Source organism: Rhinatrema bivittatum, chromosome 5 (genome assembly GCF_901001135.1).
Source record: "Rhinatrema bivittatum chromosome 5, aRhiBiv1.1, whole genome shotgun sequence".
Taxonomy (NCBI): Eukaryota; Metazoa; Chordata; class Amphibia; order Gymnophiona; family Rhinatrematidae; genus Rhinatrema; species Rhinatrema bivittatum.
Genome location: NC_042619.1, coordinates 367580810 through 367593558, shown reverse-complemented (window position 1 = coordinate 367593558; position 12749 = coordinate 367580810). Strand labels below are relative to the sequence as shown.

At 45.5% G+C, this 12749-nt stretch overlaps 1 protein-coding gene across 2 annotated transcripts in view; it reads left to right on the top strand.

Annotated features, from left to right (window-relative positions):
- Nucleotides 1–12749, top strand: part of MGAT4A (alpha-1,3-mannosyl-glycoprotein 4-beta-N-acetylglucosaminyltransferase A) — a 359679-nt gene that overhangs the window by 296192 nt on the left and 50738 nt on the right. For both annotated transcript variants that reach the window (XM_029604768.1, XM_029604767.1), the window contains one exon: nucleotides 11342–11408. In XM_029604768.1, the coding sequence (XP_029460628.1) occupies nucleotides 11342–11408 (67 nt within the window). The remainder of the gene's footprint in view (nucleotides 1–11341; nucleotides 11409–12749) is intronic.

Genomic DNA, 12749 nt, shown 5'->3' with positions numbered 1-12749 from the left:
CTAGTGGCAGTTACTTGTGCTCGCAGAGTCAGTGAGCTGCAGGTTCTTGTGACCTATCCGCCATATACGAGGTTCTTCCATGACAGAGTAGTGTTGCGCACTCATCCTAAGTTCCTGCCTAAGGTGGTGATTGACTGCCACCTGAATCCGTCCATCGAGTTGCCCACCTTTTTCCCGAGATCACACTCTCACCCGGGTGCTCTTGCTTTTTATCTAGAGAACACTGCAGCCCACAGGCAGTCCACCCAACTCTTTGTCTCTTTGACAAGAATAGACTTGGAGTTACGGTGGACAAGCAGACCCATCCAATTGGTTGCGGACTGTATTGCTTTCAGTTATGAGCAAGCAGGCCTTCCACTCGGAGGCCGAGTGAAAGCGCACTCAGTAAGGGCCATGGCAGCATCAGTAGCACACTTCTGGGCAGTCCCTATTGCCGAAATCTGTAAGGCCATGACGTGGCGTTCCCTCCACACCATCACAGTCCATTACTGTCTGGACAAGGATGGCCGACAAGACAGCGTCTTTTGCCAGTCTGTCCTCCTTAACCTATTCCCAGTGTGAGAACCCAACTCTCCCTACCTAGGGCCCAGAATGAGGTCCAGCCTACCCTGTTGTGCCTGTTGCACTTTAATGGGTGTCTGGCCCAGTGTGTTCCGGGTGCCCGACTCGAACTGAGTTTCGCCAACAAGGGCTAAAAAAGTTAAAAAAACAATCAATATTTTTTATATAAAAAGGATTATTAAAACACTTCTGGTAACCCAAAATCTATATCATAAAAAACACTTTTTACAAAAAACATAAAGAAATGCTTAATATAGAAATAAGTATTTCTTTATGTTTTTTGTAAAAAGTGTTTTTTATGATATAGATTTTGGGTTACCAGAAGTGTTTTAATAATCCTTTTATATAAAAAATATTGATTGTTTTTTAACTTTTTTAGCCCTTGATGCAGCCTTGTTGGCGAAACTCAGTTCGAGTCGGGCACCTCTAATAAAATCTTCCACGGTGTAAGGTAGTCCCTTTGTTGTTTTTTTGCCTTGGCTACGTGGGACCGCCTTCCGATTTGCTTTATTGTACCTTCCAGTGTGTTCCGGGGGCAGCCTGCAGCTTGGTATTCACCCATCTGTGAGGTCTACCAGACTGCTTGTCCTGGGAAAAAGCAAAGTTGCTTACCAGTAACAAGTGTTCTCCCAGGACAGCAGGATGTTAGTCCTCAGGAAACTCACCTGCCACCCCGAGGAGTTGGGTTTGTCTGCATTTTGTTGTTTTATTTTTTCGCTTGTTCTTTTCTGCTTTGATGCGAGACTGAAGGGGGACCCCGTGTGGCTGCAGAGTTAGTGGCATGCTAGGCTTTGACAAAAGTATTCCTTGCCGGGCTCCATCTGATAATGTGTCACCCATCTGTGAGGACTAACATCCTGCTGTCCTGGGAGAACACCTGTTACAGGTAAGTAACTCTGCTTTCTCATTTCTTCCCGGTTCTTCTCCATCCAAAGACCGGGTTCCCCTTCTCCGGACTATGTCCCTTCCTCGGCATGGTAGGTTACTTTTTCTACCTTCTTTGTGGTCGATTCCCAGTGCGTCGCTTCTCTGTGGCCCGCTAGCCATTGACTGCTCGCTGGTTATTCTTTTTCCATGGTGTCCAGTTTTCGCCAGTGCCCGCGGAGTATGTCATCACGGATTGGCATAAGGTTTGTATTCTCTGTCTGGGGGCATCACATGACGTCCGAGGGTGCCAGCTGTGTGACTAGATGACCCTCAAGGACCATCATGCGGGTCTTGATAAAATTGATAAGCTTTTTGGCTCCAGAAAAGTCTGCTCCATTGACACCCCCGGGGTCTAGAGAAACCGCTTGATACGCTTTTCCTTTCTACACCCCCGGCGGCATAGTCTAAGGCAGGGGTCGGGAACCCATGGCTCGCGAGCCAGATATGGCTCTTTTAAGGGCTGCATCTGGCTCGCAGACAAGTGTCGCCATACTTCGCGGTTCCCCGCTGACCCAGCTGCTCCCCGGTCCTCCGCCGCCCGGGCTTAAAATGCTGTCAGCCCGGGCGGAACGCGGCAGGACAGCTGGAGTCAGCGGCACCGGCGTGCTCTCTTCTCCTCCCCCCCCCCCCCCCCGCGGCCCGGAAGAGGAAGTGGTGAGCATCGGGTGCCTGCGTGGAAGAAGAGACCACGCTAGTGTGGTCTCTTCTTCCCGCACAGGCACCCGATGCTCTCCACTTCCTCTTCCGGGCCGCGGGGGGGAGGAGAAGAGAGCACGCCGACTGGAGTCATCCGGGTGCCTGCGCGGGAAGTGGAGAGCATCGGGTGCCTGCGCGGGAAGACCCGCGCAGGCACGCTAGTGTCCGACGGGAAGAAGACTGCAGCGCGGCTCGGAGGAAAATGAAAATCTTCAACCGCGGCCGATGGGACTCCGCCTTCGCCTCCGCGAGGGCTGAAAATGAAGGAGGTTAGCGTTGGGAGGTGGCTGCTGCTGCCGCGAGTTCCCGGGGGGGGGGGGGGGGAGAGAGAGAGTGAATGAGCGAGCAAGCATGTGTGTTTGAGATCCTGTGTGTGTGAGTGAGAGATTGCATGTATGTGAATGATTGAGAGCCTGTATATGTGAAAGAGAGTATGTGTGTGATTGAGATCCTGCCTGTGAGAGAGAGAGCATGAATGTAAGTTTACCATTGGGACCCTGTATGTGTAAGTTTGTGATTGAAAACCTGTTTGTTTGAAAGAGTATGTGTGTATGATTGAGATCCTTTGTGTGTGAGAGAGATCATGTGTATGTATGATTAAGAGCCTGTGTGTATAAGTAAGAGAGAGATCATGTGTGTCTGTGTCTGATTGACAGCTGGTTTAGGTGATGGAGCATGTGAGTATGTGATTGAGAGCCTGTGTTTAAATGAGAGAGAGAGACCATGTGTGTCTGTGTGATTGAGAGCTGATTTAGGTGAGGGAGCATGTGAGTATGTGATTGAGAGCCTGTGTTTAAATGAGAGAGAGAGACCATGTGTGTCTGTGTGTGATTGAGAGCTGATTTAGGTGAGGGAGCATGTGAGTATGTGATTGAGAGCCTGTGTGTAAATGAGAGAAAGAGAGGACATGTTTGTAAGCATGTGAATGAGAGTCTGTGTGTGAGAGAAAAAGACAGCATGTATTTATGTGATTGAAAGCCTGTGTGTGTGTAAGCGTGAAAAGATAGACAGCATGTGTGTAAATGTGTAATTAAGAGCCTATATAAGTGAGAGAGAAAAAACATTTGTATATGTGAGTGACTGAGAGCATGTGTGTATAGGTGTGTCATTGAGAGCCAGTGTGAGAGAGAGCGCTGGTATGTGACTGAGAGAGGAGAAAGTTCCAAGCAAACCACCCCACCTCCTGCTAATTCAGAACAATCTCAGGACACCTGGATATCAAACGTTCCCAGGTATGCAGAGCAAAAAAATTTTTGTATCCTTATTATTTTTCATTACTGGATCTTTGTGTCTGCTATTTTGAAATATTTTGTTGGTATCTGGAAATGTTTTATATGAGTTTTTAATTATTGGATATTCCACTCATCAGCTGTTTCGAATATGTTCTTTTTGTTAGTACAGTTTTACTGCTGATGATTTTATATTTCTTGATTTGTTTTATAAGGATGTGTGATGTTTCTTTTTTCCTTTGTTACACTGCATACAGAGACTCTGGCTTGTTGCAGTTTCCAATTCAGTTTTTGTCTGCATGCTTCTTGTTATGCGTTTTGGTCTCTTTATTCTATGTTAGGTGAGGGACAGCACGTGATTCAGGTGAGGTTTTCTGCTGGCGTGTAGTTTCTGTGTAGGACTGTATAGCAGCCTGACTTGGTCCGTTTTCCTAATAGGAGATGTATTGGTGTCTTAAGGCCTGGTGTAATATTTTCAGAGACTTATTGTACTTTAAAAGTGTGATCTTACATAAAATGCACACATTTACTTATATTTAGTTTTAAACATATTGTATGGCTCTCATGGAATTACATTTTAAAATATGTGGCGTTTATGGCTCTCTCAGCCAAAAAGGTTCCTGACCCCTGGTCTAAGGACTGTGGAGACGGTGACTGCTCTTCCATGGTGTCTCCACTTTCAAGAACATCAGGATCCTCAGCTTCCTCTGTGCAAGGGAAAGACTGGGCCGAGCATCGTTGGAGATCCCAGAAACACAGACACTGGTTGCCATTGACGCATGGTACTGGTCCCGATGCGGCAGCATCTCCTTGGTGAGGAGCACCACCCTTCGACAGGCCCGGGAGTCCCAAGCATTCTCCATGGATATTGGTGCCAGGCACCTTGTCTCCTCAAAGCTCTGAGGAAGTGCCGGTGCCACCTCGTCCCCCTCCATCGAACCTCTCCATCCTGAAGCAGGGGATCCCTTTCCTGGCTGCCTCATTTAAGAAGCTTTGTGTCAGATAAACTTCTTAGAACTTCAGGCAATTCGTTACGCACTTTGGGCATTCCGAAACCACTTGTCCCACAAAACAGTCCCGATCCGAATGGACAATCTGGTTGTGATGTGATACATCAACAAGCAGGGAGGCAAGGAGTCGTTCCACCCTCTGCCAGAAGGCTGTGCAAATCTGGTCCTGGGCTCTACGAGCAATGTACCTGCCTAGGACGCTGAACATGCTGGCAGACCGTTTGAGCCGCTATTTTCAGCCACATGAGAGGTCACTGGACCCGAACGTGGCAGCCCGGATCTTCCACCTGGTGGGAACTCTGGATGTGGACCTGTTCACCTCCCCGTTCAACTGCAAGGTGAGCAATGTTTGCTCCCTCAGGATGAACGGTCGTCCACCAACCAACACCTTCATCCTTCATTGGGGCACGGGTCTCCTATACATGAACCGGAGTGATATGTATTTTATACAGGAACTTCCGGTATATAAAAACCAAAAATAAATAAATAAATAAATGTACCCGCCTCTTCCGCTTCTCATGAAAACTGAAGCTTCAGTGGGACCAAGGAACGATGATCCTAGTAGCGCTTTATTGGCCCAGGCAGGTCTGGTTTCCCCTCCTTCAGAACCTGTCGATCAGGGATCCCATCCGCCTGGGGACTGAGCCCGATCTGCTAAACAGAATCAGGGCACTCTGTGCCATCTGAACCTCCGGGCGTTAACCTTGACAGTTTGGATGTTGAGCGTCTAGTCCTTCAGCCGCAGGATCTCTCAGAAAACATCGCCCAGGTGCTGGTAGCTTCCAGGAAGCCTTCCACTAGAAAGTCTTAAATGTTGAAGTGGAAGAGGTTCTCGGTGTGGTGTGTGGGCAATGGATTGGATCCATTTATATGCCCACTTCCCAAATTCTTGGACTATATGTAGCACCTTTCCGAGGCTTGGCTTAAAACCACCTCGGTCAGAGTCCATCTGAGCTTGATTAGTGCTTAGCATTGTGGTGTTGCAGGTATACCCATCTTGGTCCAGCCTATCGTAGGTTGCTTCATGCGGGGCCTGCTATAGGTAAATCCGCCTCCCCCCCCCCCCCCCCCCCCCGGTGGCTTCCTGGGATCTCATTGTTATGTTATGTTCACACAGCTCGTGCATTATCCTTTTGAGCCTATGCACCCCTGTGAGCTGAAATTCCTTACCTGGATGGTCCTGTTCCTGGTGGCGGTTACTTTAACTTGTAGAGTCAGTGAGCTTCAGGCTTTGGTGACTTACCAACCTTACACGAAATTCTTTCATGATCGTGTGATCCTATGTATGCATCCCAAGTTCTTGCCTAAGGTTGTGACTGATTTCCAACTTAATCAGTCCATTGTGTCACCTGCCTTTTTTCTGAGGCCCCATTCCCATCAGGGGGAACGGGCTTTGCATACTTTGGATTGGAAGAGAGCTCTGGCCTTCTGCTTGGAATGCTCAGTAGGCCATAGACAGTCCATCCAGCTGTTGATATCTGGCCTTATAGGAGAGATTCTTCCCAGAGGTCCCATCCTTTCTGCAGATCTTCGTCCTTTCGCCCCCAAGGACCTCGAAAGTATATGGACTCCGGAGGTGGAGCCCCTTAGTCTGCCAATGAATGTTGGCAGGCTCACCTGTTGGTTCAGGAGATAGGTGGCATCTATCCCGTTTTTACCACAGGTGGGTCTAGATTACTTTGGATCAATGTGTTCTTGAAGCTTTTTGGGATGGGTATGTTCTAGAATTTCTTTGCATTCCTTCGGATGCTTTCATAGTCTCTCTCTCCTCAGCAGAGGGTAAAAGTGGAAGCAACATTACAACGGAGGTTGAACCTGAAAGCAGTGATTCCCGTTCCCGAATCACAGAGATATATTGCCCGTTATTCCATTTATTTGGTCATGCCCAAGAAAGAAGGGTCGTTCCTGCCCACACTGGATGCATATTCCCATCCGTTTTCCAATTCAGCGGTCCGTTTTGCTGTTCTGAATCGTCTTTACCAGTTTCAGTCCATGTCTTTCGGCTAGCCGCAGTGCCTGGGACCTTTTTTCCTAGGTCATGGTGGCGATAGCAGCGGCTCTCCACAAAGAGAAGGTATTCTAGTTCATCCCTATCTGGGTGACTGGTTGATTCGAACCAAAATGGCGAAAGAGTCTTCTCACTTCCCACAGGGTGTTTCCTTGCTACAGGAACTAGGCTCAGGGGTGAATCTCGCCTAGAGTGATTTACAGCCATCTCAGACTCTGGAGTATCTTGAGGTTCGGTTCGAGACAAGGCAGCGCAGGATATTCCTGCTGCAGTCTCAGATCCACACATTGATGTTATGAGTTAGATCCCTGCGGAACCCTGTTTGCCCGACCATAGGTCTTATGTACAGCTCTGTGAGTTGCTGGCTGCTGCATGAGAAGTGGTTCACTGGGAGAGGGCACATATGCACCGCCTTCAGCACCCATTGATCTCCTGTTGGAGTCCACAGTTGAAGAACTATGCGGTGAGGCTGTTCCTCCCATTAAGAGGTGAGATCCTAGTTGGACTGGTGATTAAAGGCGGGTCAACCTAGGAAAAGAATTTCCCTGACATCACCGAATTAGTTGGAACTCATGACAGATGCATGCCTCCAGGACTGGGAGATTCACTGTCAGGAGTTGGTGCTGCAAGGGTACTGGAATGCAGCAGAGCAGCAGTGGAACATCAGCAAACTGGAAGCACAAGTGGTTTAGTGACATGCTGGCGATTCACCAAGTGGCTAGAGCAGCTTCTCCTAAGCATATGTGCCTTCTCAAAGACGGAAAGTACAACTTCAAAGTTGATTCCTCATCAGGAGAAACTTGAACCTAGGAGAATGGGAGCTGGTGGATGAGGCCTTCTGCTTCTGATGAATCGCTGGGTCCTATCGGATATAGGGCTGTTGGTGAGCTGCAACTGTGCGAAGGTTCCACGCTTCTTCAGTCATAGGAAGGATCCAAAAGCAATGGACATCGATGCTTTCTTTCAGAAGTGGCCCGCAGCATCCTGCTGTATGCGTTTCACCCTGGCCTCTGATAGGCAGTCTTGTCCAGAAGGTTTACAAGTCAAACCAACACTATCCTTTTACTGGTTCCAGGTTGGGTTTGAAGGCTGTGGTATGCCGATCTTCAGAGACTTCTGGTGGATAGTCCCTTTGGGATAACATCTTGGATAGACCTTTACGTTAAGGGCTCATTCTGTAAGAAGATCCGGGTTGATTCTGACTTATGGGTTAGCCATTGAAAGGGCTTGGTTACTGAAGCATAGTTTTTCACCTGCTGTAATTTCCACTTTTCTTTGGGCCTGAAATTTACTTCTTCTCTAGCTTAGGTTAGAGTTTGAAGGGTCTTTGAGGCCTGGTGCTGTGAGCGAGCTACTTAACCGCTCATGGTTGATATTCCTTTAATTATGGAATTTTTACAGGATAGCTTGCTTAAGGGTTTGGCCCTTAGCACTTTGAAGGTTCAAGTCGCAGCCCTGGCTTGTTATGGGGAAGAGTCATTGGAAGACCTTTTTCTTCCCATCCCATGTTCTTTTTTTTTTCCGGGGAATTAAACAGTTTCACTCCCTGTTGCAGCTTTGGGTGTCTCTGTGGGAACTTAAATTGGTCCTTAAGTTTTTGGCAGATCCAAATTTTCTATCACTGCATGCTCTTTCTTTGCGGCTGCTTATCTTGAAGACAGGTTTTCTGGTAATAATCTAATCAGCACGTCTGGTCTCTGGATGGCAGGTTCTTTCCTGCTGTGAGTGGTTAAACTTGGGACGGTGCCCTCCTTTTTGTCTAAAGTGGTTTTGGAGTTTCATTTGAATCAGTCCATTTTTCTGCCTGCCTTGAACAGGGACAGAGAGGAAGATGAGAACCGCTTTTTGCATTCTTTCATCATCATGCGTCCTTTATGGCAGTGTTAGGAAGTGGCTAAGGCTGTTCAGAAGTCTGATTGCTTATTTGTGCTCCATGGTGAAGATAAGTAAAGAGCTCTGACAACGCGGGCAACGTTTGCCCGCTGGGTTAAGGAAGTTGTTACGACAGCCTAGGTGGCTGCTGAAGTAGCCTTACCAAGACAGATTAGGTCGCATTCCACATGGGTTCAGGCAGTATCATGGGCGAAACTTCATTTGTTGTTGCCTGTTTAAATTGGCCGAGTGGAGACATGGTCATCTTTGCTCTCCTTCTCCAAGATTACTGCTTGGATGTTAGGGCTAGGGGGGACATCGCCTTTTCATGGACAGTACTGCCTGGACCACTGGCAGCCTCCTACCCTTTTTAAGGTTAGCTTTAGTACATCCCATTCATTGGGATTGACGTACCTGAATGCTAAGGAAGGCGAAATGACTACTTATCTGATAACTTCCTTTCCTTTAGTGAAGGGTAGATCAGTTCCAGACCTGCACTTGGCTACTGGTGTTTGAATTTGTGCTTAGCCTTTCTTAGGGCGAGCTATGCAGAGTATGATTCCTGCTCTTTGTTGTCAACTGGTAAGTGACGTCTCTAGCCCTTAGTTTGCTAGATATGTTCCTTTTTTTTTTGTTTGTTTTTAACTGAGTTCAGTGTTCCTGTTGGTTGAGAAACATGAATATTTGTGGGTTAATATTGTTAAGGTATAATCAGTTTGTCCACAGTTTAGCTTTTCCAGAGAATACTGGTGGGCTGATGGGGCAGGAATATATGGCTGTGACATCAGCTTTTATTTCAGCTCCATCTGCTGGCAGAAACGCATAACCCACTCGGGAAAGGAAATTATCAGGTAATTAGTAATTTCTCATTCTTAGAGGCCTTTATTAGATGACACAATTGTCTGACGGGTTTATAGATGCGGAGCATAGAGCTTAACCAAACTGAGGTTTTAGTATTTAGCGGTTTAAATATGATGTTTGCAACCTTGTATTTTATCCTCCATTTAACAGGGAGCTAGTGTAGTGTTGCCAGAACTGGGGTTATGTGTTTATGTATATGCATTCCTGTCAGAACCTTTGCTGCTTACTTTTCAATATATTTATAAATGATCTGGAAAGAAATACGAGTGAGATAATCAAATTTGCAGATGACACAAAATTGTTCAGAGTAGTTAAATCACAAGCAGTTTGTGATAAATTGCAGGAAGACCTTGTGAGACTGGAAAATTGGGCATCCAAATGGCAGATGAAATTTAATGTGGATAAGTGCAAGGTGATGCATATAGGGAAAAATAACCCTTGCTATAATTACACAATGTTGGGTTCCATATTAGGTGCTACAACCCAAGAAAGAGATCTAGGTGTCATAGTGGATAACACATTGAAATCGTCGGTTCAGTGTGCTGCGGCAGTCAAAAAAGCAAACAGAATGTTGGGAATTATTAGAAAGGGAATGGTGAATAAAACGGAAAATGTCATAATGCCTCTGTATCGCTCCATGGTGAGACCGCACCTTGAATACTGTGTACAATTCTGGTTGCCGCATCTCAAAAAAGATATAATTGCGATGAAGAAGGTACAGAGAAGGGCTACCAAAATGATAAGGGGAATGGAACAACTCCCCTATGAGGAAAGACTAAAGAGGTTAGGACTTTTCAGCTTGGAGAAGAGACGACTGAGGGGGGATATGATAGAGATGTTTAAAATCATGAGAGATCTAGAATGGGTAGATGTGAATTGGTTATTTACTCTTTCGGATAGTAGAAAGACTAGGGGGCACGCCATGAAGTTAGCATGGGGCACATTTAAAACTAATCGGAGAAAGTTCTTTTTTACTCAATGCACAATTGAACTCTGGAATTTGTTGCCAGAGGATGTGGTTAGTGCAGTTAGTATAGCTGTGTTTAAAAAAGGATTGGATAAGTTCTTGGAGGAGAAGTCCATTACCTGCTATTAAGTTCACTTAGAGAATAGCCACTGCCATTAGCAATGGTAACATGGAATAGACTTAGTTTTGGGTACTTGCCAGGTTCTTATGGCCTGGATTGGCCACTGTTGGAAACAGGATGCTGGGCTTGATGGACCCTTGGTCTGACCCAGTATGGCATTTTCTTATGTTCTTATGCTGAGTTCTGCATGATCTTTAAAGCACATGTGGAGTTGTCTGGGAGACCTAGAGTGTGAATTACAGTAATCCAACTTAGTAAGTACGGAGAGATTGAAATACGGTTTGGAAATCAGCTTGTTCTAGCATCGTTTCTAGCTGTCTTAGCAAACGTAACTTAAAAAATGAAGATTATACTATTGAAGCAATTTGAGGTTTCATTGAAAGATTGTCTGTTATCCCTAAATTTCTTGGGTTTTGAACGATGGGTATTTTATGTCCCTAAATTTGAATGTAGATGGAATTTCGCGATTTGATAATTTTAATATTGTCAGTATCATGATTTTATATGCATGATATAATTTAAAGAGTAAATGTATAAAAAAATATTAGAATAAAAACAAAGGAGAACCAGAAATAAGACCAGGAGAGCCGAGAAACAGGCAAGTTTACATCTTAGAGAATCTAAATGGTACTGCTACTGCAAGCGATAGTATTAGCTGAGATGTCAAACCTCTCCACTTTAGCTTCTTTTAAAAAGCATATGATTAATTTGCTGCCTTGTTGTTTTTAACTTGATGATAACCACAATACAATGTCAACTGACTATAAATTAGTTTTTTTTTTTAATTAGAATGGTTAAACTGACATAATTCTGCATAAAATATCAGAACTTAGCCAATATCTTGCACATGAAGTAGTTCAAAAATTTTGTTATTATTATTATTATTTAGCATTTTTCTATACCGACTCTCCAATAACAGAATTATTGATCGATTCGGTTTACATTCTAAACAATAACAATGACAAGTAAATGTCTTACAATGAACAGGTCGAATTAACTTGGATTAAGATATATGGGGTTGTTGTGATCTTTTATACAGTTGTCTTTATGCATTAAACTGGTGTTTTTTTGTTTGTTTTTTTTCATTAGCATGAAGGATTGGAGTTGAGCAAGGAAACAAAAGATCAACGCTTAGAAGATGGCTTTGTCAGAATCGGTAATGTTTCCTATCACAAAAGCATTATTTTGGGCCAACTCAGAGACTCAGGAACTGCCATTGCAATGGCTGAGCTGTGTTTGGTGGGAGTAGATGTTATAAGGAAACCAATAGGCGGACAACCCCATAAAAGCTCATGATGCTATAGCCCAAAGGAAGCCAGTTCCTGCTGAGTGGGAAGCCCAAAAGAGCAAGAGGAAACTGCAGGTCTATTAAAAAAAAAAAAAAAAATGTACTTCCTTTGTAAACAGGTCCTACCCTTTAATGAAACACTATACATAGCTATCTGCTTAAACCATTTTAACATGGAGTCTGCTTTATGCAGAAAACTATAATTTCTCCTAGGACAAGCAGGATGGTAGTTCTCACAGATGGGTGACATCAGATGGAGCCTGGCATGGAAAACTTTTCTCAAAGTTTCTAAAAAGTTTTGACTGGCACATTGAGCATGCGTCCACGCGAGGTCCCCCTTCAGTCTCTTCTTTTCCACAGTTCACTTGCCTTACGGTTTTGGAGCTCAGGTTTTGAGAGTATATTTTCTCGGGGTTTTTTTCCTGGTTCTTCTCCGTCCAAACGCCCAGTCCCCCTTCTCCAGACAGTGTCCCCCTTCTCCGGACAGTGTCCCCTCTTCGGCACGGTAGGTTACTTTTTCTGTCTCCTTTGCGGTAGATTCCCGGTGCGTTGCTTCTCAGTGGCCCGCCGGCCATCAACTGCCCACCAATTATTGTTGGTGTCCGGTTTTCATTTGTGCCCGCAGGCTATGTCCATCACGGATCTGCATGAGGTTTGTATCCTCTGCCTGGGGGCATCAAACGACGTCCGAGGGTGTCATCTGTGCGACCAGATGTCCCCCAAACATCGTCATGAGTGTCTTGATAAACTGGAGAAGCTTTTTGGCTCCAAAAAGTCTATTCCATCCACATCTGCATCAGAATCATTGATGCCCCAGGGTTGAGGGGAACCGCTTGATACGCTTTCCCTTTCTCCCAGGACAAGCAGGATGGTAGTCCTCACATGTGGGTGATGTCAGCATATGGAGCCCTATCACGGAAAACTTTTCTGTCAAAGTTTCTAGAACTTTTGACTGGCACACTGAGCATGCCCAGCAAGCCATAATCCTTGTAGCACAAGGGTCTCCCTTCAGTCTCTTTTTTTTCCACGCTGCAGTTTGCCTCGTGGTTAGGAGCTCTGTGAGAATTTCTCACTACTTTTCCTCACGGAAAAATTTGAAGTTTTCTTCATAAAAAAGTTCTCTCGTAGGGGTCTCCTATTGCAGCATTGTTTTTCTCATCGCTCGGTGAGTAAATTCCACCGTCTTCGGTCGGTTCCTCCTACCCTGTC